This window comes from Haliotis rubra, unplaced genomic scaffold (genome assembly GCF_003918875.1).
Source record: "Haliotis rubra isolate DU_JTF1 unplaced genomic scaffold, ASM391887v1 Scf72, whole genome shotgun sequence".
NCBI classification, from domain to species: Eukaryota; Metazoa; Mollusca; class Gastropoda; order Lepetellida; family Haliotidae; genus Haliotis; species Haliotis rubra.
This window is the reverse complement of record NW_025767435.1, coordinates 1,514,660-1,542,236: the sequence shown is the minus strand read 5'-3', so window position 1 is coordinate 1,542,236 and position 27,577 is coordinate 1,514,660. Positions and strand designations below refer to the sequence as shown.

Here is a 27,577-nt window from a genome sequence, read left to right as displayed (position 1 = left end):
AATCATGTTGTAAGCATGCTCAAGAAAGATGGCGTGCCTGAAATGTGCAAGTTTATTAAATGTTTGCAAGGGAGTTCAAGGTAATGGAACCTATTTGATGGCGTGCCTGAAATGTGCTTGCCTTTTCTAATTAATTTTATTAAATGTTTGCGAAGGGAGTTCAAGGTATCCATTTTGTGATTTTGCCTCTTCCACATTGAGTTGTATCACATTTACAAAAAAATACGCTTAAAATTGTCTTGCCTTTCCTAATTAATTAGAAATATTTCGGTCCGTAACCCTTGCTCCGAATCCTGTCGTCACCACAACTGGCACAAGGGTATGTCATTTTGTGATTTTTTCCTCTTCCACATATTAGATAATGAGTATCACATTTACACAAAATCGAGCCAGGGGGTCATTATTTCAAAACACCTCGAGGCAGGGATCATGGGCGGTCGTTTTAGCCTTGGTTTTGTGTGAAATTTGTATATCGATACATTTGATAGCTTCGAAATATGAATGTGGCAGCTTACAATGCCTGACAAGATCACTTGTACTTTTAGGTTCTTTCTGGAATGCTACCGGACTTCGCTGGTTTCAGACGTCAGTTCCAGTCACAGCCGGACAAAAGTGGAGATTAGAGTATGTGAGCTTCACTGTTAGTGGGCTTGCTAAGGATACATCATCCCAAAAAGCTTCTGGATTTTGAATCTTGGAGTTACATATGAAAATGTATATTCCTGCTATGGCACAGTAGCCAATAAATAACTAAGCATGTTGAGTATTGACATGTCTAATGAGTTGTGTCTGAAACATCAACCAGTTCATGACATTGTCGTGCATGTCACAAAGCATGACCATCTGATCCCCATTTTTGTTGAAAGCAAGTAATATGTTTGTGTGCCTATAGGAATCACTATTCTGTAGAGTATTCCTTTCATTACATACGTGTACTCCAGGTATCTCTCATTAATTGTGCCACAGCTGAAATTGGATTAATACATGGCACTGGAGCTTGTGAACGTTTATATGTCAAAAGTCAAGTCTGTACCAGACAAACCATTATATATAATATATTTGCTTGACATCTCATGCCATTGAGTTTTGATGATACACTATCAGCAAAGTAACCCTCAATGTATTAAGTTAATTGTTGCACCAGAAGTAGATTGTTGGAGACTAAATCTAATCAAAAATTACAGGCGTTGTCTGATTGATGGTTTCTATGGTCCAGACTAGATCTCCTTCACAGTCCATCTTGGTTAAACTAACAGGAGACTACAGTATGTATCAACACTCACTCACTCATTGTATTTCAGGCAAGGTCTAGCAGCTGACAATACCCGCTATGGGCCCCTGACCGACATGCCAGACTACTCATATCTTGGTAATGGAGGTTTCACATCTTCAGCACCAGCACGGTTCTAGCATTTGTCTGTGTATCTGTAAATTCTATTACTTTAATTTCTATTGACAATGAATGTCATCATTAATCAGAAAAACTTGACAACCATAAATTATATATTATGTAGGGATCTGACTTACTAGATTGTTTTACTTGGATGGTAGTGAAAAGAACATAAAACTGCAGAAATGTGATATAAATGTATGGATTCTTCAGATTCTCAGTGGAACCTGTGCTAATACATGTGTATTTCACTTATACTTTTGATTAATGTTATTGGAATTGCTGGCATAGTTTGACAATGGAGAGGATAATGTAACATTGACGCTATGTTTATGTCCCCAGATGGGCGTCCAACTCCACTAAGTAAAGGTCAGGTTCAGAGGAGGCGGAGGAGGATTGGAATAGCGGTAAGTGCAGAGCCTCAAACGAATTATCATAAGTTTCTGGGGAACAGTTTGTGAAGTCTTCCTTGTCATGGTAAAGGTCTCACATCAGGAACCATCTCTGTATCTAGTAACACACATACTGTGATCGATCAGCAGTTCATTTAAGACGCCAGATGACATCATCAGCTATGTCATACCTATTTGGTACTATTCACTGTACCACTAATTATGATCAGCAATATGATCATACAAGTAATAATATACTCTGAAACGTTGTGTTCCTCTTAATAATCGATTTTGACATCCATAAGTTCTTGCCATTAATGTGTATCACTTCTAAATGCCATTAAAGACTTTGCTTCCCCTTCTTATAGTAGAATCTGGTGGCGATAGTTCTGTATCCCAGATGTGCCACTTGCAGTAAAGTGATACAGTATTTCAACAGAAGGGGTCGGTGGGGTAGCCTAATGGTTAAAACGTTGGCTTGTCACGCCGAAGACCCGAGTTCGAATCCCCACATGGGAACAATGTGTGAAGCCCATTTCTGGTGTCCCCCGCCGTGATGTTGCTGGAATATTGCTAAAAGCGGCGTAAAACCAAACTCAGTCAGTCAGTAAACAGAAACTTTGTTTTCACAAGTGTTATACCAAACTCATTTATTCAGTATGGTGGAATTTGAAAAGTTATCACATCACCGTATTCAAATTTCAGAAAAGAATTAAGTTTCTAGTTGGGGAAATGAATGAAGCTCGAGAGAATTATGCCCTGAAACAGAAGGAGGAGGTGACACAAAATGAGGAAGCTGTGAAGAAAAGACTCAAGCCGAAGACAGATCAGTGATATCAGTAGATGTGTGTGTGTGTGTTTGTTGAAGAGAGGGTGTCCCTTTTATCTAAGGCACTGAAATCAGACATGCTTAAATGTGTCTGAATATTGCTAATATTTCCAGGTTCGTCAACAGTACTGGGTCTCGTTCCTCAAAGCGATCGTAATGCTAAGATGATCTAACTCCCATACTTTAACATAGACCTACGACTGTCGTAGCGCTATGATAGCTTTGAGGAACAGGGCCCTGGTGTACTTGAGTTGAACCTGTGTAGGATCTGCATCACTTGGAACTTTTCTTCCTACTTTAAACTGACACGATGTGATATGATTGGAATACTGTTGAAAGATGCGATACATCCAAGTCACTCACTACTTTGTGGAACAGAACTGGATTGATTCATTGGATTTATCATTTAGTTGTTGGAAGACTATTGGTGTAAAGCAGGAGTAAAATCATTGTTTAACTGCGTGTGTTGGGAGTTCATTATTATCTGTTTACCATGGAATGCATCCACATGAATGTTTACCACAGCTCTGCCAGCGCTTTCCATCTGCTCAACTCACACCTTTGGCATGTGAGGATTGTCATATTAGCACCAAATTATAAAGTATAGTGCAACCTTTAGATAAGCCAGCACCTTTCTGCAGAATTATTTTTGTAGTCTCAAAGTTCAGCTAATCTGCAGTCATTTACAGTAAATGCATATTAAATTCTCCCTCATATTTGTTGTGCTCATACACTTGAATTCAAGGCATCTTGAAATATCCTTCATTCATCATAATAGTGTGCTTACAACACAGTAATCACAAAGATGGGAACACACTTAAATAAAATGGTTGTGTGTCGTCGGAGGGAATCCTGGAACCCATGCTGGTCATAAGGTGACCAAATGAACCGAGTGTTGCACATGGTGACATGGTTGATTGTGAGTCACAGTGTCATGGTTGATTGTGTGTCGTTGGAGGGAATCCTGGAACATATGCTGGACATAAGGTGACCAAATGAATCGAGTGTTGCACATGGTGACATGGTTGATTGTGTGTTGTTGGAGGGAATCCTGGAACATATGCTGGACATAAGGTGACCAAATGAACCGAGTGTTGCACATGGTGACATGGTTGATTGTGAGTCACAGTGACATGGTTGATTGTGTGTTGTTGGAGGGAATCCTGGAACATATGCTGGACATAAGGTGACCAAATGAACCGAGTGTTGCACATGGTGACATGGTTGATTGTGAGTCACAGTGACATGGTTGATTGTGTGTTGTTGGAGGGAATCCTGGAACATATGCTGGACATAAGGTGACCAAATGAACCGAGTGTTGCACATGGTGACATGGTTGATTGTGTGTCACAGTGTCATGGTTGATTGTGTGTTGTTGGAGGGAATCCTGGCACCTATGCTGGTCATAGGTGAGCAAATGAGGTGGTGAGGTGAGGTGAAATTGGATTTTACGTCGTGCTTGAGAATATTTCACTCATATGACGACGTATGACCAAATGAACCGAGTGTTGCACATGGTGACATGGTTGACTGTGAGTCACGGTGACATAGTTGATTGTGAGTCAGTGACACGGTTGATTTGTCACAGTGTCATGGTATCTGGAGGGAGGGGATTGTCTGGTACTTACTAAAAATTAAGAAGCTGTCATCGCATACCTGTAACATTGCTGAGTGTAACGAGAAACAAGCACAGCAAAGCATGAAGATCAGCTACTTATGATAAAAGAATGTGCTTAGTCCTATGTTAGAGAGACCTGTGAAGATGCGGGTTAGAATTGGTCTTCAGTAACCCATGCTTGTCATAAGAGGTGTAGATTGATGCTAATACTATTGTCTGGTCCAGATTCGATTATTTAAAGACCGCCGCCATATAGATGGAATATTACTGGGTGCAGCGTTAAACAACAAACCAATCCTATGTTGATGTAATAGTACAGCAGGAAAACCATCTGCCCTCAACAAAGCAAGACACTTTGGACAAGGCAGAACAGACGATTTATGTTCAGTGCTGCACTGTGCAATATTACAGCTCTATGAGTGAGTGACTTTAGTTTTACGCCTCTTTTAGCAATATCCCAGCAATATCATGGCGGAGGACACCAGGGTGCCGTTGTACAAAGCCATCTTAGCGTTATGGTGATCGTAACTCCCATACCTTAACATAAACTTAAGGTAGTCTTAGCGCTATGGTGATCGTAACTCCCATACCATAACATAGACTTAAGGTAGTCTCAGCGCTAAGGTGACCGTAACTCCCATACCATAACATAGACTGAAGGTAGACTCAGCGCTAAGGTGACCGTAACTCCCATACCATAACATAGACTGAAGGTAGACTCAGCGCTAAGGTGAGTCCTGACTGTAACTCCCATACCATAACATAGACTTAAGGTAGTCTTAGCGCTAAGGTTGTTTTGTACAACAGCACCAAGAAATGGGCTTCACACATTGTACCCATGAAGGGATCGAATCTGAGTCTTCGGTGTGACGAATTAACGCTTTAACCACTAGGCTCCTCATAGCCCCTTCAGCTATATGATAGGAATCTGTAAATAATCTGGACCAGACAATCCAGTGATTGATATGAAGACTGACTGACTGACTGAGTTTGGTTTTACGCCGCTTTTAGCAATATTCCAGCAACATCACGGCGGGGGACACCAGAAATGGGCTTAACACATTGTACCCATGTGGGGATTCGAACCCGGGTCTTCGGTGTGACGAGCCAACGCTTTAACCACTAGGCTACCCCACCGCCCCGATTGATATGAAGAATGATCCTCACTGGCAGGAGAGGATGGCATGCAGTCACAGAGCCTTTAAAATGCAGCATTCCTGGCCCTGACTCCCTGTGTGGCATAGAACAGATTGATTTGGCTATGAATAGAGTACAGAAAAAACAATAGGAGTTGATGATATTGTTTAATGTCAATACTGAAAATGACCTGACATTCAGCCTGATTAAATCAGCGAAACAAGATGAAGCAACAGAGATAACAAGTCTCATCACACACTGGAGTCGTTCTCATTCAACATCTTTGCTCCTCAAAACTAGTCAATATTCATGGACCAAAAGCTTCATAAGTGGCGAACTGTGAACACACTTACTGGCATGGAGCAAACCTTAACACCAAGTGATGATCAAGGTGGGTGTGGGATTGTCCACTACTGGGACCAGTTCAGAATACTACAGCTCTGACACTCACCTTTTCAAATCTGTTTCATAAATAAGCATTGGTTTAAACCCGCATTATTAATCTCCAGATTTCAAGAATTTCCGACGTACTCATCGAAAACAGAAAAATATATACTGAACAACATTAGAAACGCACCACCCACATAATACGAAATACCTCCGTCAGACTGCAATGTACCCATGATATCTGAGCATTGTCATTGCATTTTAGTGTGGTGTGTTTCTAATGTTCAGTATATGTGAAGTCTCTACAAATAAAAAAGGCAAATAGATCAAAGCTTTTGAAAGAATTGTTAACTTCAAAAATGAATGAAAATATTTGAGGAGCTATTAACATGGTTAAACAGCTTTATGATATATCTACTGTGACCGAGCTGAAATCAGTAACAATCTTTGACAGAAAACCACATTTTGATATTTATGAGCAAAATCTGACACTCTGAGCTGTCTTGCAGTCAGACAGGACTTTGAATGCGAATCTCTCACCCTGTGCTCAAAGAAATACAAACACAAGTCAGGGAGTTACTTTTCATAACAAAACATTCATATTTCAGCTTATATCCTGTACAGGTGGATTTGGGGGAAATGTCAGATACATCTTGCTTCTCGAAAATCTCCAAATCATGCAAACATTCATGACAGACATCCATATTGTAAATCGGTTTGTGACGAAGTGGGAGGAAAGAAATCATGTGGAGAACGGAATGATTCAAACACCAAAAGCTGAAAGGGGAGATAACTGAAATTTTCTAGTCATCACTGACCCAACAGATGGCTCTCTATGTGAGTCGAGTATGCCCTCTGACCCAGTGGTCCAGGTGGGGTACACTTGATCCACAAGTAAGGAAATCAATCTAAACCCGTGACATCAGAAAACAGTACACAACGATTGGTTATTGAAGTCAAGAAATGCCATTAGCTGATTCGAGAAAACATCAAGATTGCATTTACAAGGTATTTTAAACGGATACCTATAGGACCTAATGTTTGCTAAGGACCACAACTTTAAAGATGACCCTGATGGTTTGTAGGAAATGTTGAGTAGTACACAACAGTAGAGGAGCAAGGTGTCAAGGCCGAGTCCCAAAGACACAGCACTCATGCAGGCATACTTGTACGTTTTAACAAGTGATTGACAGTTTCCTTATTGTCATCAGTTGTCCCCAGACAGCATGTCTTGCGTACAACAAAATATTGACACATCTCCTGCCACATGAAAGATCTAAGGTTTACATCATCATGCAACTAACAAATCAAGTAATGTTGCCATGGTTACTTAACTGTTTACTAACAAGCATTGACATGCACATAAGTGTGACCCTGGAGTTAAATGTAACACCACTGTCAGTTTTTTAAGATACAGTGTTGACAAACCAGAGATCTGGGATTTAAACCCATGATCAGTAGAGCCTTGCACATCAAAGGGAGACAACTCTACAAGGGTATTTGTGTCACCTTAGATCATCTCTATGCCCATCATCTATATGTATCAGTCAACATCAGAAACTGAGATGTGTGTACATCACTTAACCTGTTCACACGGACGCTGGTAACAGACAAAACGCTAAAACCTACAAGCTAGTCTACAGCAGCTACCTGTATATATTCATTGTTAGTATCACCATTGTTCCTCATCATATCAGATGATAAATAAATCAAAGAAAGGCTTACACAATAATGCAGTGTTGAATATTGCTAACTGCTAAATTCTACAACCAAAGAAAATGTCTTCTAGCTAGAGACAATCAATACACAAGTGTTCTTATTGCATGTAGTATGCAAGGAAATATTCTAAAAGTCCTGAAAACAGAGATCATAACAGGTTTAGATACAAATTTACTTGGTAAATAACCAGTGACACCTTCAGCCACAAGATGTCACTGTAAACCAGGATCAGAGGTCAGATCTGGACATCAGTGTTGGGCAAGAATCACTTCACACACTTCCTGAATATCAGAAGTCGGTGAGTACACATGAACACATTCTTTTCCTCACAGAGCACAGAAAGTCCAGTTGGTTTCAGTTTGCTATAAAAATCTACATTTGTTGTATAGGAAACATCACTTAGTAAAATATCTTTAATAACAGAGTGAAAAGAAAACTTCAGTGTTTTAACCGCAGTTGAAGGGTGTCAGTGTTCTGTAAGCACGATGAATGAGGTGTTCAGTTAAACATTTGCGTAGTGTGCAGATAAAAAAGCACTTGAGCAGACTGCATCATGGTCCTTCCTCTTCAAGAGAGTTTCACCTGCGCGAATTCTGTTGCCAGTTTCAAGGCTTCCTGAAGTCCATCGACGTTCGATCCAGTGGCTTGTGCGGACACGTCTTTGCCACCACCTTTCCCCTTGATAGTGGGGACTACGTGGTCAACCCACGCCTTAGCGGTCAGGCCATTTGATGCAACATCCTGTGAAGAAATATTTGGTATATTTGTAGACTGGTTGTAAAAGTAAAATGAAGACAGATTTTGAGAAATCTGAAATTACTGACTTTGGTGTATTTGAATACAGGTTCCAAAATGAGCATTATATTTCTGAAGACAGATTTTGTGAACTCTGAAGTTACTGAATTTAACAGCACATCGATTATACCTGATTAACTCAGGATTACCTTATATGTTCACCATAGCCAGAAAGAACATCTTATCTTTCAGGTGAGGTGAGGTGAAATTGGGTTTAACATCGTGCTGGAGAATATTTCGCTCATATGACGACATGCATGTGTGTGTAGCGACTGAAGCTGGTTTTATATTGGAGGGCCACTGAGATACTATGCCGCAGTGAAGCATGAATACCCCACTCAGACACATTATACTGACTCTGAGCCGACCAGTCCTTGTTGTACCCATTAATGCTGAGCGCCAGGCAGGGACCAACAAGTACCATATTTTAAAGTCATTAAATTTGGTATGATGCGGTCGGAGATCCAAACATGATTGAACCTTCCGATCCAGGAAACTTTGTTCTAACCACTATCACCTTTAAATATGTTCTGATCTTTCAGTTTTGATATTTTTTCTATTATTTCCGGCTACTACTGTAACTAGGGTATAACTGGAATGTGACAGTATCCTGGTGACTGTCTGTCATGGGAAGCCTCTAAAGTGGAATACTTAGTGAGGCTTCATGACTGTGATTGTTCATATAGGACCTGACGATAGTGTTCAGAACTGATTGACTGATCCAAGCTTGATTATTGTTGTTTACATGAAAGCACTCACTCACTCATTACCTGGTCAACCGCTGAGGCTGATATACATTTAAACACTGAAATTATTTTAAGCTGATAGGTTACACAAAATGTTTCCATGAATCAAGTTTATGAAAAATTCATGAAGTCATATGTTCAACACAATTACACTATTACTTAATGTGAATAGCCAAATCACAAATGCACTCCTCCGTTTCCCCAGTGACCCCTCCTTTCAGCAGGCACACATACCTTGGGAACACACGACATACACAGGATCTTGCCAGACTCCTCATCCGTGGAGAAAAACATGGCGGCAGTCTCTGGACTTGAAGCTTTGTACTGTTTCATGGCAGCATCAAGGGCCTGACACAACATGGTGGACACATTACGACATCAGGCAACTCAACATTCAGGTTACTGAATATGTTGTAAGGTACTGCATGGAGGTACTGCATGGTGTTCATAGGTGGCAGAGATTGAATGGAGGTACTGTATGGTTGTATGAAAAGTTGATAGTGACTAGGATGGGATGTCTGCAGATCTTTATCTTATTATTATTCACTTGTTACAGTGAGTGAGTATGGTTTTACGCCGCAGATTTAGCAATATTCCAGGAATATCACTTTTAGCAATATTCCAGGAATATCACGACCGGGACACCAGAAATGGGCTTCACACATTGTACCCATGTGTCAATTGTTACAAGAACTAAGAATTGACTCTAATGACTCCAGTGCCAAATAGCCACTGGCCTGCTAGCCTGTGGCTAGTAAAAATCCAGCAAAAAAAAAGTCCGACTGGCTGGTGAATTTTCATGGTATTTTACCTTTGTGTAAACTATTGCTTAGTTTCTATATTCAAAGTTCGGGCTAGTGAATTATTTTGTGGGCTAGTAACAATCAGGCACAGCTAGCCTGCCTGGCTAGCAAAATTTGGAAACTATTTCGCACACTGAACTGACCTTAGCATTAGATCCTGCCTTGAATTCATGGACGATATATTTGATGTTTGGGTTGGTTTCAATCATCTTCTTCGCTTGTTCCACAACCTACAGGAAGAACAAAACAGGCTCAGTAACTCCGTGACACTGTTCTCAACAGGTATCACAAAGAACACCAAGAACATCGCCCAATAATACACACCATCAAACCACTATACTTTGTATCAAACAAGCAGGACGTTCAGTAATGTGTGTGATTATGTGTATTGTCACATCCAACAATTCTTAAATTACATCATTGTTCTGACAGTCTCTCACCTCGGTCATCACAGCAGCTTTCCTGGCCTTGTCAAGGTCGTCCATCTGCTTCTTGAGTCCCTTCAACTCCGACCTCAGACTGTCCCGCTTCCAGTAGGAGATACCGGACTGTGCCACTTCCTGTCAAGGGTTCAACAGTTCAGGATTAATCCCACTCTAAGTTGTATTTGAGAATGCAAGTGTAAGAGTCAGACAAGGTCATGACAAGCAGATCCTGGCATGATGGCAAAGGTATGTAACTCTGTAAACTCGGTAGCTTCCTTTTGTATGTGTGCAACAAGGAATCCAATAATCAGATTATCCACTATCAGCATAATAGCAGAAAAGATTTTCCTATGCAATCAGTGCCAGAATATATCACATGGTCAGTGGCCATTCCAGAATGGCTAAAAATAATCAAGTCTGTGTATGAAGATTAGGTGGTCGATGGTATGAAAGTCCATGACATTCAGGGGAGATAACCCATGATCAATCAGGAGGCATCCTTTAGCTAGCATTGGGCACTGGCAGTGTATCTCGACTGCATACAGAAAACAAAGTTCTGTGTGATGTAAGTCTACCTTCTCGAAGAGCCAGTACTGTGTGTTACGTTGGTGTATAATGTAGGAGATTTGTCAGTACATACATTATCCAGCTGTACGATGAGGGAGCTGAGTTCTCTGTTGGTCACCTCCTGTGTAGTGGGGTTGCGTTCCACCTTGTCCTTCAGCTCGGCAAGTGACTTCTCCAGAACCCCACACCTGTGTATTGCCTGAAACCATCACCAACAGAGTCACCTACAACCATCAATACAGTTACCCTCAAACAATTCCACTCACTCCAATAATCTGGAAAAAACTGTACACAACATGAACACAGTTAGCATTCTGACGTTGGCCCCGTCTGAATGCTATCTGGGTTAAGCTCCACATTGAACAATTTGTTTTGGTATGTACAGCACAACAATGCCCCTTTTTAAATTGACTAGATTCTAACAGTATGTACATTGCACATGTTTTACTTCTTGCAATCTATCCTACTAAATTATGGCTTTCCTGAAGGCAATTTTCAACTTTCTGAACACAACACTTCATATTTTTTTCCATATGAAAAGGTTAAAAATGCCTTATTTTTCAGATTTGTACACCCATATCACTAGAATATCAACTTACAATTAAACCAGAAACTATTAATAAATCACTGCTCTCACAAACATAATCAAATCACAAACTTATCAGGGCAATGAAACCAAGATGGCCACTGCGACCCTCACCTTGGCGGCCTCTGTTCCTGTGAGAGCAATGATCCTCCTGATTCCCTTAGCGATGGCCTCCTCCGTCTGTATGACAAACTGACCAACATGACCGGCTCTCCGTAGATGCCTGGACAGAGGACAGTTGGGTGTAAGAAAACCAGAAGCAACTCTCAGAGACATCTAAGCAACTGTTGATCATGTGACAATGAATGTGTGAATTGTAGTGGCAGGCAAGTTTTAAAATATACCTCAAAGCCGCTTTCAAATGTTGAACTCAATACTGATGGTTTCTATGATTCCCCCTGCTGCTGGAGTAGCACAGTGGTTACATTGTCCACTCATCATGCTGAACGAATGGGTTTGATTCCTCACATTTGTACAAAATGGGAAGCCCTTTTCAGGTGTCAGCATCATCAGCTTGAATATTGCAAAGGGGCATAATACATACTCCTTACCTACTTACCACCACTAGTAATTGTGGCAATGGGTTTGTAGAACAACTATATCCAAGCCAGTTATGTGGTCATCATAACAACCTTAGTATAGAGGCCACCATGATGAACATAGCTCAGGGGTCATCAACCCCAGGACTACACAAACCCAGCAGAAGTTGTAACCATGGTAACCAGCACGGGTAATGCAGACATTTCCTACCGAACAAACCCAGACAGCCCCAAATCAGGAGTAGTATCAGCAACTGATATTTACTGTCAAATTGCACTAGTTGCCAAAATCACCCACTCCTTGCCATTGAAACTACAACATATTTACCATGTGACCAAGCTGAACACACAGGTGCAGTTTAAGTGTAAAGAAGTACTGTAAATTTCTTACGTTCCACCACAGAACTCGACTGATGTGACGGAGGCACCAGGTCCCATGGGGTCAGCAATAAGGTCCTCCACAGGGATCCCCACAGACAGGATCCTGACGGGGTCCGGGTACACCTTCAAACAGACAACCGACAGCTGAACACTGTTCTAGGGCAATACAAAACAACCAAACATGAGACACAGTAAACTACGATAACGACAAACGTGAGACACAGTAAACTACGATAACGACAAACATGCTTGTAACAAACGTACGGATGTAGTGAACCGTGTTTTGGGTCTTGGCAACTGATATATTTTAGTCACAACTTGTATAATGTCATGTTAGTTCAGCTTGAATCAGGCTTGCTTTGGATGACAATTGACCAGTACCTGGATGCCTCTAATAAAAAGTTGAACAATACTTCAGTCATATCACAGAGTGTAAGGTCACTGTCCATTCCTGACATATCTGGCACTTGAACCCATAACGACCATCAGTTTCTTGCTTGATTAAAGGCACAACACAAATAGTGGCACCTCAGACCACTGTACAATCAATGGCTCCGGAATTATTTATGGCCTTCTTCAGTTTCTCACCTCATCAAACACAGCGTGGAGACCCTGGATGGACTTTGCGTCAGCCAGACTTGCCTCTTTTGCATAGACCTCTTCATTCTTGGCAGCCATCTTGTTAACCTCTTCCTCCACACTCTTCACCTCTCCCACTGCCATGGCACCCTAGAGACATTACAGGAAGTTAGTGTTGCAGTGGAGTAGGTAAACCAGCAGTTACCATGGCAATGAAACAACCAATCAGTACCAGTCATGTGACTAAGAAAATTGTTGTTTTGTATCACAATATTCAAGGTCTGTAAAAGTAGATCATGGTGGATTGTATATTATCAAGATTCGGCTACACAAGGAGATTATTTGCATAAGCATGATTTACTCGTCTGAACCATTTCAATATTCATTTATGACTATCATGATACAGAGGTCTGCCTAGTCCCATAATAGCTCTACAAACTGAACAAAATGTAAACTGTTTCACTCTCTGGTCACTCCTTACCTCATAAGTTGTGAAAAGCCTACTGCAATCCAAATGAACATGTAACAGTAAATCACAACTAATTAATGTCGTACTGACCTTGGCAGTGAAATCAAAGCGGAGCCTGTCTGGAGCTACAAGGGAGCCACGCTGGTCTGCTTCCTTCAGGACAGTGCGCAGACCGAAGTTCAGCATGTGGGTACCCGTATGGTTCTTCATGACTGCACACCGCCGATCCTGGAATAGCAAACTCACTGGTTAGTATCTGCTTCATCGTTGGATGTAGTTTTGTCTTAGAAATGTAAAGGAAGATATCTGCTCCACCTTTAAGGCAAATATAACCTTAGCTAATAGATAATTGAAACATGAAACATGAAATTGAGCCTTTTAATAGTTGGAGTACTCAGGAAAAACCAGACATATGAGGAAGAACAAGATAAACGGATAAAGAAGTTATTCTTCTCCTTCTTCATTATTCATGCTATCACATGTACTACAAGTTTATGTTGTCTCGTTGAACCTGTTTATAATAGCAAATAGATACCAGAAACACATCATACATACTTCATCTATGGAAAGTTTGACAGCATCCCCAACTCTGAGTGCTCCTTCAATGGTTCCTATGTGCAACACGTAGCCGCCCCGCACCTGCACGTTCTTCACGCGGAACTCCACATCCTGGGGAGCACACAAACATGTTTGGTTTTGATTATAGCTGTAATCAGCAAATCTCTTTCTATGTATATCCTGTCTGTATATCTTTACTCCACATATGTATATCCTCTAAACGTTAGCTCTAAAAATCTGAGATATAGATGGAATTATGTTAGTCTGGATGAAAGATTTGTTATCTGGTAATGTCAGTTTGAGAGAAAATACCTAGCTCTCCTGAAAGCAAGACTTCATTCAAGCGAGTGAACATGTTTGTGTTGTTAGCTCATTTACTTGATAATGTTTGTGTTATTGTATCACTGACAGAGGTGACATAGTCTGCATGTGGAAGGGCTGTTGGATGTTTGTCTGAGGAGAGTGCTGCTGTGTGTGCAAGTGCATGTCTGCTAGGTAAATGTAACCAAACATATGACACTGAAGCAAAACATGCTTGTGTCATTTAGGGCTGGGACGGGTAGGAAAAATTGGAATCGAGTACCCGCATGTACTTACCCGAATCGGAATCGAGTACCCGCAAATGTAAGGAATACATAGCTTCAGTCAACTTTCTGAATATTCAATCACGATTTGACAAAACCTCAAAGGATGGCAATGAGACATTGAAACTGATCTTAGGCTATTTGATTTACGTCTGTTTATAACTAATATAAAGAGTAACACCATTACTTACATTGTTACTTAAAACACAGAACATATGTTAAAACACAGAAGTTTTCATTCCCGCTGTTACTGTGATTTGACTACTCACTGCTTATGCGCAGATAAATTACCGTCGTTGATAATAACCTCCATTAACTGGACAATGCCAAAAATGTGTGTTACGTTAATAATGAAAAAGACCAGTAATTCATTCAGCCAGTAGACAACTACGTTCATGTGTGATATTCTAACTGAACATATAATGTTTTACATGCAGACTTTATGTAAACTTGCATAGAATACAATTTGATTGATGAATTTACTGACCGGAGAATTCTGTACGAGATATACAGACAGGCAAACTCTAATGCAACTGAGTTAAGCAATATAGCAAAATGCTTGGCTCAAGATCTGGGAAGACTGGTCATTTTGCTCTGTTGTTGCGCCAACTCAGTTGCATTACAGTTTCCCTATTAAATGAAAACAAACCTATTGTTAAATCGATATTCTAAAATTGTATCTATCTTCATTGGAATAACTGTATGCTGATTATTTGTTAAACTATAAAATGTATATGTTACGTGAGTTCTGCTTCTATTTCTGATCATCTTCCTTCTTATTGTAATGATAACCAGTCGAACATTGTATTTGCAAATCAGAATGTTAATTCCTTAGTTTTAATTGATATTCCCAACACATACAATCATTTAATTGCAATCTCTTTAATAGTCAATGTATTCATGTTAAACGCAAATGTAAAAACTGTGTTTCATGAAATTGAAATAAAATAGAAATGTACATGTAATCTTAAAAGCTTGATAAGCAATGGACACAAATACACAATGTAATGAACACGTTTATTGTTTAGGTTGTGTTTTAGTGCAAGATGTTTTGCATTGACCTTGTACAGCTTCCGCAGTAGATTGACCTATTAGATTGAAAAACCGCATGGGTCTTCAAATTTGTAACTGTGTTAAATTATGAGATTAAGTATATCCTGATCTTGGCGTGTCAGCTTCATAAGGATGAAGCCCAGGAGTAGCGCATAAGTCCCACACCTTCACCACTTCAGTAGAATTCACTTGCAGGGTCTAACATTGATAAATCTCAAAACCATAAGCAGACTGTACTATCAATTTCAGACATGATACCACAGAGTCGGCATTTTGTTCTCTTGCCATTTGCATCAAGCTCAAAATGAGCCCAAACACTCAACTTAGCATGCGTGTCGTCCATATTGCTCTATTGCTCTAGGTTAGAGTTACCTGCCCTTGTCATTACTGAGTTCTCTCCCTTTCCGGGTACTCGATTCCTTGAAATAGGACTCGATTCCAGCTGTACCCGACCCGGATTCGAGTACCCGAGTATCCGTCCCAGCCCTAGTGTCATTACTCTATTACTGACACCTCTATCAGCTTTGGTCCTTCAATCACAATCCATACAATTTGTACATAGAAATACTAACTTAGGTGTGTCCTAAACAAATGATGTGTTTACATTTACTTGTATCTACCTCATCATCTGCCTTCACGATGAATCCTTCATCGTAAATCTGTCCACCTTGCTCAGCATAGAAGCTAGTTTTGTCCAGGAGGACACCACATTCCTGCCCTGTCGTCACTTCCTGCACGAACCCCTTGTTGTACCGGAGACCTATCACCTTGGCAGTAGCTGGCTCGAACTCTGAATTACACAAACACCATCATCAAGGTGAAGGGAGCCATGTAGGAAACAGATAATGGGACTACTTCATGTATGTACTTAAGTGAGTTAGAGTTGCAGCTTTAAATATTTCAGTCTTATGACGGCATGAGAACTTGTCGAAAGACAAAGAGGGTTTTTGGAGCATGAGACCAGTGCTGGTGCCGACTTGGCGCTAGGATTGAGCCTTGGATCATAAGTTTCTAGCCTACCAAAGGGACACGACTCTGCACAGCAAACTCCAGTGCCAAAGACAACTGTCAGCCATGCTATACAAATCAAAGATATGCTGATCTCCATACATGGTTATTTATAAGTAAATGAAGAATTAGATGAGACGATGATAGGATAATGGGGGTTCCCTTCAACTACATATGACACCAGTCGTAACATATTGAACAAGGATGGGGCACTGGACATTTTCTGCCTCTGAATCTGAACATGCCTGTAGTACTAATTAAACATGTAGTACTTGATTAAACTATCTGTAGTAATCAGGTTGTTTTGATGTCGATTTAGCACAGAGTGACTGCCCATTCCTCATTAGTAACATCAGCATGACAGTAGACACCTGTGGTGTCTGATGTGCAGCAGCTTCCTCAACACTTACTGTAGGTGCCGCCAACATCAGCGGTGTAGGCATACTTGGGGGAGTCGTCAGTTGGGGACACCCCCCTGTTCTGTAAGTCGGTTAGTGCGTGGACGTCCAAATTGATCTGTTCAGCCACTGCACTACCAGTGCCTTGAGACATGACCTTCAAGTACAAATGATTTAACCTGATATTTGTATTGAGGAGTTACTGATCCTATTGTATTAGTACGGCAAGTCTTGAAACTAACTTTCACTCATTATCAAATCGCTTATTTCTTCCATATTATATTAACTGAACTTTCAAACATAACGGTCCATTATATAATGAGTGAGTGAGTGACTTTAGTTTTATGCCACTTTTATTAATATTCCAGCAATATCACAGCGGGGGACACCAGAAATGGGATTCACACATTATATAATGAGAATGATCTCCCTTTGCCAAAACCAAATGAAAGTTTTCCTGGATAAAGAACTTTTGTTTTGGTTTCAGACTGTTAAAGATCTGAATATAATAAAAATTCAGCATTATCCTTGTTTTGTTTTTTTTCGTATTACCCATTCATATTGTGACTTCCTGAGACAAGGGCAGATTGTACAGGACCTATTTAAACCCAAAATCCTAGGAGGGACGGTAAAGACAGTTGTCACATTTTATCCAACAATCTATACAGAACCACTATACAAGTATGGGAAGCAGAAAACACACCAGAGAATGCTGTTTGGCCTCATCGAAGGCCTTCATGTCAATAGACAGCCCCTTTTCCTCCGCCATGAGACAGGTGAGATCCACCGGGAAGCCATACGTGTCATACAGTCGCCACGCAACGTCACCTGAAACGTCAAGGTCATTTGGATATATGTGGTTTCTTAACAGTGAACAAGCTGTCAGTTATGTGAATGTATGGAATTATTAGTTCTACTTTTAAGTGAATTTAGCTAAGTATAAAGAGTGAGAGGTTTCAAGGAAGAGTATCCACTATTCCCAGTCTGAGACCTAATCCATTAGCCAAGTATTGGAAAATTTCAATTTTGTTTGTTTATTGCTTTAGTCCAGCTGTATGATGGCAGTCTCTAAATAATCAAATCTGGACCTGACAATCCAGTGATTGACATAATTGTTAATATATTCACAATTGGGATATAATAACCTGATCGCGTCATACGACAAGTGAGTGAGTGTGTTGCTTTATGCTGCATCAGCAATATTGTAGATGTTTGTCACGTAAGAATCAGGCAATCTAGTGACTAACATCTTAAGCATCCATCCATCCATCCACTCACCCACCCACCATCCATCAACACACCCACCATCCATTGTGTATACTACTCACCCACCCACGATACATCCACCCACCCACCACCATCCATCCACACCCACACCATCCACCCACCCACCATCCATCCACACACTATCCATTCATTCACCCACCCACCATCCATCATCCATCCACACACCCACCATCCATCCACACACACCCACCATCCATCCATCCAATTTCACCACCATCCATCCATTGTGTATACTACTCACCCACCCACCATCCATCCCCCCACCATTCAGCCACACCCACACCATCCACTCCATCCACCATCCATCCATCCACACACACACCCACCATTATCCATTCATCCACCCACCCACCCACCATTCATCCACCCACCATTCATCGATTCACTCACCCACCATCCATCCACCCACCCACCATCCATCATCCATCCATGATCCATCCATCCATCCATCCATCCACCCCCACCATCCATCCACCCGACCACCATTCATCCACACCCACACCATCCACCCATCCACCATCCATCCATCACACACACACACCCACCATTCATCCACCCACCACCCATCCATCCACCCACCATCAATCCACACACCCACCATTTATCCAACCACCATCCATCCACATACACACCATCCATCCATCCACCCACCATCCATCCATCCATCCACCATTCATCCATCCACCCACCCACCATTCATCACCCACCATCCATCCACACACCCACCATTCATCCACCCACCATCCATCCATCCACCCACCATTCATCCACCCACCATCCATCCATCCACACACCCACCATCCACCCACCATCCATCCATCCACACACCCACCATTCATCCACCCACCATCCATCCATCCACACACCCACCATCCACCCACCATCCATCCATCCACACACCCACCATTCATCCACCCACCATCCATCCATCCACACACCCACCATCCACCCACCATCCATCCATCCACACACCCACCATCCACCCACCCACCATTCATCCACACTCCCACCATTCATCCATCCAGTAAAGGTAAGCCAGGACTATGGAGGATGACAGAGAGACAATGACCCCACATACCTGGTAAGACATTTGTGTCCCCCAGCTTCCCGATTGTCCTCTCCATGAGCCTGTGTCCACGAGACAACGTCTTCAGAAACTGGGCCTCCTCCTCGTTAATGATCTCCTTCACCTGGACAATGCAATCAGCATTGATGAGTCAGCTTGTCACAAACACAATTATACAGCTCTAAAAGTAAAAGCATCCTATACTTTGCTCATTTATTCATGTGAAAATAATTCTTTATCATAATGGGAATTCCTCTTAATGCTAGATCAACTTATTCACAGGGATTCTGTTGACCGCTGTATCAGATTCTGATCATAACTGAATGGTGGGAGTATGGTTTTATGTCATCAATAGAAACATTTCAGTGATAACACTTTAGGGGACACTGGAAATGTACACATACATCTACAGGGAAGTCTCACCTAGCCCTCAGGGGGACATTTCCCACATGAGTATGATGAGTATATTTCTAGTGAGCGAGTAAGTATTGTTTTACCCCACTTTCACCAATATTCCAGCAATATCACGGCAGGGGAAACCAGAAATGGGCTTCACACATTGTGCCCATATGGGAAACTGAACCCAGGTCTTCAGGTTGGCTAGAAAACACCTTAACCACAAGGCTACCCCACATTTCCAATGAGGAAATACCTTCTCCATCAGGCTATCCAAAACACGATCAGTTCCAGTTGGCTGTTACTTTTGTGATGGCCAGTTGGCAAAGTCTGTCACCTATTTGTCACTAATCTGACAGACATGACTATTTCAGTTTATCTCCTTTGTGTTTAATTCTGGCTACCTAGACATCATCAAATGTATTTTGTCCAGTCTACCATACAACAGACAGAAGGTCCATTTCCGTATACTTACAGTTTCAGGGTCCTTGGTGACCTCCGGGAATGCACCACCCTATTGACAATAGGAAAGAAAAATGCACTGTAAATATTGCCAAGGTATCGACATTAACACAGTCATTTGGTTTGAATAATGTGCAGAAAACAATGCATTGTATATCGGATTAATCTAGAACAGTCAGTATTTGGAAGGATATACAGCACTGAAAGACCAGGAGTACCAGACGGCTCCATGACTAAACCATGAGATCAGGTGATGGGTGAGCAATGGTGGGTTTAACATCACGGTCGAGATTTTGCACATACATGATGAATTTAGTCACATATAGATGTATGTGTCGCTACTTGACCTAATCCAGACTAGTGCCTGTTTTATTGTGCTAGCCCACTGAGATATCATGCGTATCCCATTCAGCCATAGTATACTGACTGTCCTCGTGTTACTCCGTTACCTGCAAGAGCATGGCACATGAGTCTAGTGAACACGAGCTAGTTTAACATCACTCCTCACAGCGTTTCAGTGCCAGACTCTTGTCAGAGGAAAGCACAAAGTGAGGATGAAAACGGACATTGAATTTGTAACATGGTTTCTTATATTGATGCTGAAATACGGCAACATTACCAGTAGTTGGACAACTGTGTCCACCAGCGAAGCAAACATCCCTGGCTTTCCGTTCAGCTTTTCTGTGCCGTAACGTACAGCTCTTCTCAGTACACGTCTCAAAACATACCTGAAAGACGTAGCATAATCAGGTTTTAGTGACGGAAATTGGTTTGTGCCTCATCACAAAATACTGTCTGTAAATAGTAACATCCATCCTATTTTCACATACTTTTCAGTGACTTGTTATAAATGACTTATCAAATTCCTGTGGAAAAAGTATCATCCTGGGTGCCATTGTACAAAACAACCTTAGCGTTAAGACTACCTTAAGTCTATGTTAAGGTATGGGAGTTATGGTCACCTTAGCGCTAAGGCTACATTACGTCTATGTTAAAGTATGGGAGTTACGGTCACCTTAGCGCTAAGACTACGTTAAGTCTATGTTAAGGTATGGGAGTTACGGTCACCTTAGCGCTAAGACTAAATTAAGTCTATGTTAAGGTATGGGAGTTACGGTCACCTTAGCGCTAAGACTACCTTAAGTCTTTGTTAAAAGTATGGGAGTTACGGTCACCTTAGCGCTAAGACTACCTTAAGTCTATGTCAAGGTATGGGAGTTACGGTCACCTTAGCGTTAAGACTACCTTAAGTCTATGTCAAGGTATGGGAGTTATGGTCACCTTAGCGCTAAGGCTACCTTAAGTCTATGTTAAGGTATGGGAGTTACGGTCACCTTAGCGCTAAGACTACCTTAAGTCTATGTAAAGGTATGGGAGTTACGGTCACCTTGGAGCTAAGACTAAATTAAGTCTATGTTAAGGTATGGGAGTTACGGTCACCTTAGCGTTAAGACTACCTTAAGTCTATGTTAAGGTATGGGAGTTACGGTCACCTTAGCGCTAAGACTACCTTAAGTTTATGTTAAGGTATGGGAGTTACGGTCACCTTAGAGCTAAGACTACCTTAAGTCTATGTTAAGGTATGGGAGTTACGGTCACCTTAGTGCTAAGGTCACTGTGTACAATCGCAATGCACCTAGTTCATAAGGTAATACTGAGAGTGCTGAACTTGTGGTTCATCTTATTCAGTATCCAACAGTGATATGTGTTATTTAAGTGGTACGTTTTGTATAACTAGAATTGTTCACACTCAATAAAACTAGTAAAAATGGAAAATGGTCTCATTGATTCTGAAGTGTTTTTCTCATTGATAAGTGTTGAACTTCCTGCTTACCCTCTTCCTGTGTTGTCAGGGCGTCCGCCGTCAGACAGGGCCACTGTGAGGGTACGAGCATGGTCTGCCATCACCCTGTAAGCCATGTCAACACCATCGACGTCCTCCTTGCCCACCTTCCCTGAGTACGGCCGAGAACCTGTGGCCTGGAAGCAGTCACATAAACACGTCAGCAACCCTGATCTGGTTTAAAACAGTTGAATGGTGAAAGAGTAGGTGAATATTTGTTACCAGTTTTGAATTATTGAATTATTTGCAGTTACAGTATATTGCAAAAGGGTTTTACAAGGGGATCGCCTTATATTTGGGGTCACTTTACAAACAGTGATATACAGTATTTAGTGATTATGAATGATTTAATTTTCGAAGATTTTCAAAAAAGGTTTCAAATATGAAACGTGTTCAAGATCTTTTCACAAGAATACTGCAGCTTCTGCTTGTCATATTTTACGCTTCAAAGTATTACACTATTACACCATTTTTTGTTTAGTAACACACCGGCAATATTTCAGCTGTATAATGCCTGTCTGTAAATAATCACATCATGACCAGACAAGCCAGTGATTGACATTATGAGCCAAGACCCAGACCAATATGACGACATAAAATCAACCATGTCACAAAGCCTACCCACAATCCTGCCTGTTACAACAAGTACACATTACTGATAACAGATTCTATATTTGAAATCCCCACAAGCCTGGCAGCATGTTAGCCAGTACCTTCTGAATGGCATCAAACAATGGCATGAACACATCAGTGTCATAATTGGAGCTCTTCCTCTGGATCACCGACACCAATCTCTCCAGACCCATCCCGCAGTCAATGTGCTTCCGGGGCAGGGGACGTAACTCTGTCTTAGACTCCCTGAAAGAAAGGAATTGCATTAAACTTACATTAGTGAAAGACTATAGTTGTTTATACAAACTAGAAAACATAAATTTCACCTTTATCGCAGGAACAGAGTCACTTGTGAGTCAAGGGATATTATTCTTCATAATATTCTTCCACGTGTCTGTACAAGCCTACCTGTCAAATGTTACAATGGTCTAATAATAACATGACAGACTTTATTACGAGCATTTAAAACATCAGGTTACTATGGTTACCTGTTGTACTGGATAAACACAAGATTCCATATCTCCAACACATCAGGATCATCCATATTGACAAGATGCTTAGCATCACGGTTGCCAATTCTGTCGTAATGGATCTCGGAGCATGGCCCACACGGCCCGGTCTCCCCCATCTCCCAGAAGTTGTCACTCATGTCGAAGGGCAGCACACGATCCGGGGAAACGCCCAGGTTGATCCAGATGTCCCTGGCCTCGTTGTCCGGTTCTAGTCCCCCAGCCTCGTACCCTCCGAAGTAGGACACATATAGTCTGTCCTTCTCAAGCTTCAGTCTCTCCGTCAACAGTTCCCATGCCCAGGCACACACCTCTTTCTGTACAGACAAAAACAAGTTTATTAAGACCTGGGGTTTCTATCACTCAAGGCTTTATTTATAAAGGTAATCTAACTATTTTCTCAGACAGTTTCATGAACCAAATGAACAGCAGTTGATAATGAGATAAAAGTTTTAAATTCTTTGAAATAATATGAAAAATAAAATAAGTTAACGATGTCTACATCAACTACATCAGCGAGCCTGACCGTCCTGTTAGATGCCTCTTACGACAAGTATCGGTTATAGAAGTCCTTACAGTGATCTTCGGTGAAGGAGAGGTTCAGTATATGGTTGGTTTGTTTGTTGTTTAACGCCGCACCCAGCAATGTTCCAGCTATATGGCGGCGGTCTGTAAACCATCAAGTCTGGACCAGACAATCTAGTGATCAATAACATGAGCATCGATCTACACAACTGGGATACGATGACATGTGTCCACCAGGTCAGCAAGCCTGACCACCTGATCCTGTAGTCACCTCTTACGGCAACTACTGGTTACTGAAGACCAATTCTAACCCGGATCTTCACAGGTTTTCAGTATATGGGCCTACCTTGTAGTAATCCCCAAAAGACCAGTTGCCCAACATCTCGAAGAAGGTGTGATGGTAGACATCTTTTCCCACATCGTCTAGATCGTTGTGTTTCCCTCCGGCACGGATACATTTCTGTGAGTTGGCCGCACGGACCAACTTGGCCATGTCACTGTTAGGATCCACACTACCCAGGAAGATGGGCTTGAACTGAAACACCATTGACGCACCATTTGTTTTGAAAAGGAGGAAAAGTCATTTTATTCTTTAATATTTCTATATTTGATGGGGTTAAACTTGAACTGCATTAACAAGTGATACACATAAAGGGAAGAATTCTTATATATGCTATTCACACTTTGCTAAGGATCAAATCATGGATTCGACAGAAAACTATCATCTGGGGTCAACTTTGAATTAAATATCTAAGCTTATTGTAAACATGGGTCCCAGGTTTCAGTATGTCGCTACATCTTGTGGATCCCATACCTGCTATTGACAGGTGTTGTGTACTTGTCAATGACTCGTTCAATGATTTGCAAAATGGTTGATTGGTGCCATGAAATTGAAAACCATTTTCATGGTTCCTTGTGTATCAAGTGCATAATGTTAGATTAAATTGACTGTTTGCCTAAAGGGGGTGTCTATATTAGTATTTATCCAGTCTTAAATGGATACAATTTCAAATTATAAATCTATGTTTAAGTAAAGTTGTGAATTCTTGTGATCCTTAGCAAAGTGTGAGTAGTATACATGTAGTAAATCTATCAGGGCAGATTTACTATAGTATTATGAAACAATCAGATGGTCCTTAACTTATTTTGAGTAGTACACATTAACATGGTCTACAGACAGAACACTGAATGTTGCTAATGTTTCAGTCAGCTATCATTTCATGACTGTCTGTAAATGAATCTACACCACACAGCAAGTACAACCAAGGCAAGCTCCACCACACCGACATGACATTTGAGTATTTTGACTGAGTGAGTGAGTATGGTTTTACACCGCATTGTTCCCCTGTGATTAATGAGTAAGTGAGTGTGTGAGTTTAGTTTTATGCCGCACTCAGCAATATTCCAACAACATGGCGGCGGTCTGTAAATAATCGAGTCTGGACCAGACAATCCAGTGATCAACAGCATGAACATCGACCTACGCAATTGGGAACTGATGACATGTGTCAACCAAGTCAGCAAGCCTGACCACCCGATCCCGTTAGTCGCCTCTTAGTCTTACGACAAGCATAGTTGCCTTTTGTGGCATGGGTTGCTGAAGACCTATTCTACCCCGGATCTGCACGGGTTTTCTGCATGAGGAGTGAATGCTTTAACCACAAGGCTACCCCACCACCCCATATATTTCAAATACAACGGCACAGATCATAACCACTGTAATGATACACTATTTTCCTGTTGTTGTTTTAATGTCACAAACAGCAATATTCCAACAGTATGATAGTGACCTGTAAACATGGTATATACTACATTCTAGTGGTGAGTGAGTGAGTATGGTTTTACACCGCTTTTAGCAAAATTCCAGCAATATCACGGCAGGGGACACCAGAAATGGGCTCCACACATTGTGCCCATGTGGGGATTCGAACCCGAGTCTTCGGCATGACAAGCGGAGGCTTTAACCATCAGACTTCCCCATCGCCCCACTACATTCTAGACCAGACAATCCAGTGATTGATATTATGAGCAATAAATCATACTAATCCACGACATCCCAACAGTAACAATCAAGCCACCAACCACATCTGTCCATCCAATCCATTAAGTTGATTCATCGACCAGCATGGATTTCAAGGAATCAAACTTTTATGACAAGAAACTTGCTTATTCTGCACCATAACCATGTCAGCAGGATATAAAAAGCCACCATGATAAAAAACAAAACAAAAAAAAACCCAGTGTTAACCATTTGACAAATATATTCACCATAAACAGCTGGTTGCCAACTGAATTACTGTAATAGCTCATATTTTCATCATGTCACTTATAAATCATGACATGTGTTAAACAAAATGTGAGATAAATATCAAAACATAGATTCATGTAGACAATATACCTGATTCATTCCAGCATTTGCAAAGAGTAGTGTGGGGTCATCGAGGGGGGATGGTAGATGAGGAGTGGACATAGGTGTGCTCCTGCTCCTTAAAGAAGTCAATGAAGATCTTCCTGATCTCAGCACTCGTCAAGCTGGTATCCATTTTGGATAATGTATGTCCTCAACTGCTGAAAGATATGAACAATGTAGTATAATGACAAATGTACTCATGTCAACATGTGCCCCAAATCTTCTATGTACATATATCATCATGACCAAGTGACTCGTGGTGTTTTTTTGGCTGTTTAGGTTACTGAAAATATACATGGCTGCTTAAGTGTATCATGAGTGAGTGAGCGAGTGAGTTAAATTTTAATAGCCAGAGTTTCAGCCATACAATGACAAGAAGATTAATAGTAATTTAGACTGAATAAATACCTGTCATTGTGGGCTAGTACAATAACTACATTACCCCACATTTGACTTGAAACTAGTTAAAAACAACTCATAAATATAATTGTAAAGTCAACAGCACAATATAAACATGATAAACTAAACAGGGACTATCGATAGCCAGCAACCAAAGTTTGGCCACCATACAGGGGAAATGTTCCTGTGATCCATATAGATCTTCCCTAAACATGAACAACAATTCAGAACTATTAAAATGTTTCACAACAAAGTTTTGCATTTTGCAAGAGAGTCTTCACTTTTATCTTTAATCAAGCACAAACATATGACAATTTAGCAAGTACATTTACGTCGAAACATATGTAAATTACATAATTTAACTTCATCATCTGACAATATGCTGGAGAAATCGCAGGTGTTAATTTTGCATAACTCCTTTTCAACAACAAAAAATATATGAAATGCATACCAACTTTCTGTTACGTGTCAACTGCCACAGGTAATTACTAGTATGTCAGAATAATGACGCCTTCACGTCGACAGTGATAGAGCACGGAAATGAACATGTGTATCAGCGTGTGTCGCTTCGATCTATTTATATCACCACGCTATAAATCCCGGCCTCGGATGCTGCAATACTTGGACACTGCCTGAAATAGCCACCCATGGTAGGACAAGGTATGGGGTTTATCGGTCGTGCCCATGATCTAGTCGATGCAAATTAACACCGTACTTCCCGACAAGGTTTATGTGTCAGTCAGAATGATGCAACTCCCGACTATGGATGGCAAGCGTCTGTATACAGGTGTTTATCGTGCCAGGATTGCTTATTCAAATGAAATAGCGGCTTGTGAGAGATAAGGGATGGTTTGTGAGCACGACCTGTTTGTAACAATTGTCTAAAACACGTTACCTACCCACAATCTGCTTGAAAAGTGACCGATGTTATTGTTCAGTCGCCCAACGTGGTCATGAATGTGTGACAAGTTTGCACCCCATGTAGGAAATGTTTCATGTTTTCATAATTACCATGAGAAAATATAATGCAGACAATCTGTCATTTTACTTGCACAAGCATGATAGTCTACCTATTAAAAACTACTTACCATATAAGACACAGATG

The 27,577-nt window shown here is 41.1% G+C and overlaps 2 protein-coding genes across 3 annotated transcripts; one reads left to right on the top strand and one right to left on the bottom strand.

Annotated features, from left to right (window-relative positions):
- On the top strand, window positions 1-4,748 carry LOC124259348 (39S ribosomal protein L52, mitochondrial-like). Of its 2 annotated transcripts, XR_006893825.1 has the most exons (6): window positions 1-80; window positions 546-624; window positions 1,302-1,369; window positions 1,733-1,797; window positions 2,488-2,725; window positions 4,715-4,748. XR_006893825.1 is itself a non-coding variant. In XM_046693470.1 (5 exons), exons 1-5 carry the CDS (start codon window positions 29-31, stop codon window positions 2,614-2,616), a joined length of 393 nt encoding a protein of 130 aa, XP_046549426.1. In that variant the 5' UTR covers window positions 1-28; the 3' UTR covers window positions 2,617-2,743. The 2 variants fall into 2 exon arrangements, 1 of the variants encoding a protein (XP_046549426.1); XM_046693470.1 differs by lacking the exon at window positions 4,715-4,748 and having other exon boundaries at window positions 2,488-2,743.
- A 772-nt stretch (window positions 4,749-5,520) lies between these two features.
- On the bottom strand, window positions 5,521-27,577 carry LOC124259347 (alanine--tRNA ligase, cytoplasmic-like). The gene is given in 23 exon segments (XM_046693469.1): window positions 5,521-8,213; window positions 9,248-9,361; window positions 9,960-10,046; window positions 10,257-10,376; window positions 10,882-11,007; window positions 11,509-11,617; window positions 12,325-12,437; window positions 12,903-13,043; window positions 13,453-13,590; window positions 13,918-14,031; window positions 16,178-16,347; window positions 16,976-17,120; window positions 17,667-17,791; window positions 19,329-19,440; window positions 20,188-20,226; window positions 20,794-20,902; window positions 22,009-22,154; window positions 22,731-22,875; window positions 23,118-23,455; window positions 24,010-24,198; window positions 26,062-26,103; window positions 26,105-26,231; window positions 27,561-27,577. Coding segments are annotated over 22 exon segments (2,898 nt in total). The 5' UTR covers window positions 26,207-26,231; window positions 27,561-27,577; the 3' UTR covers window positions 5,521-8,039.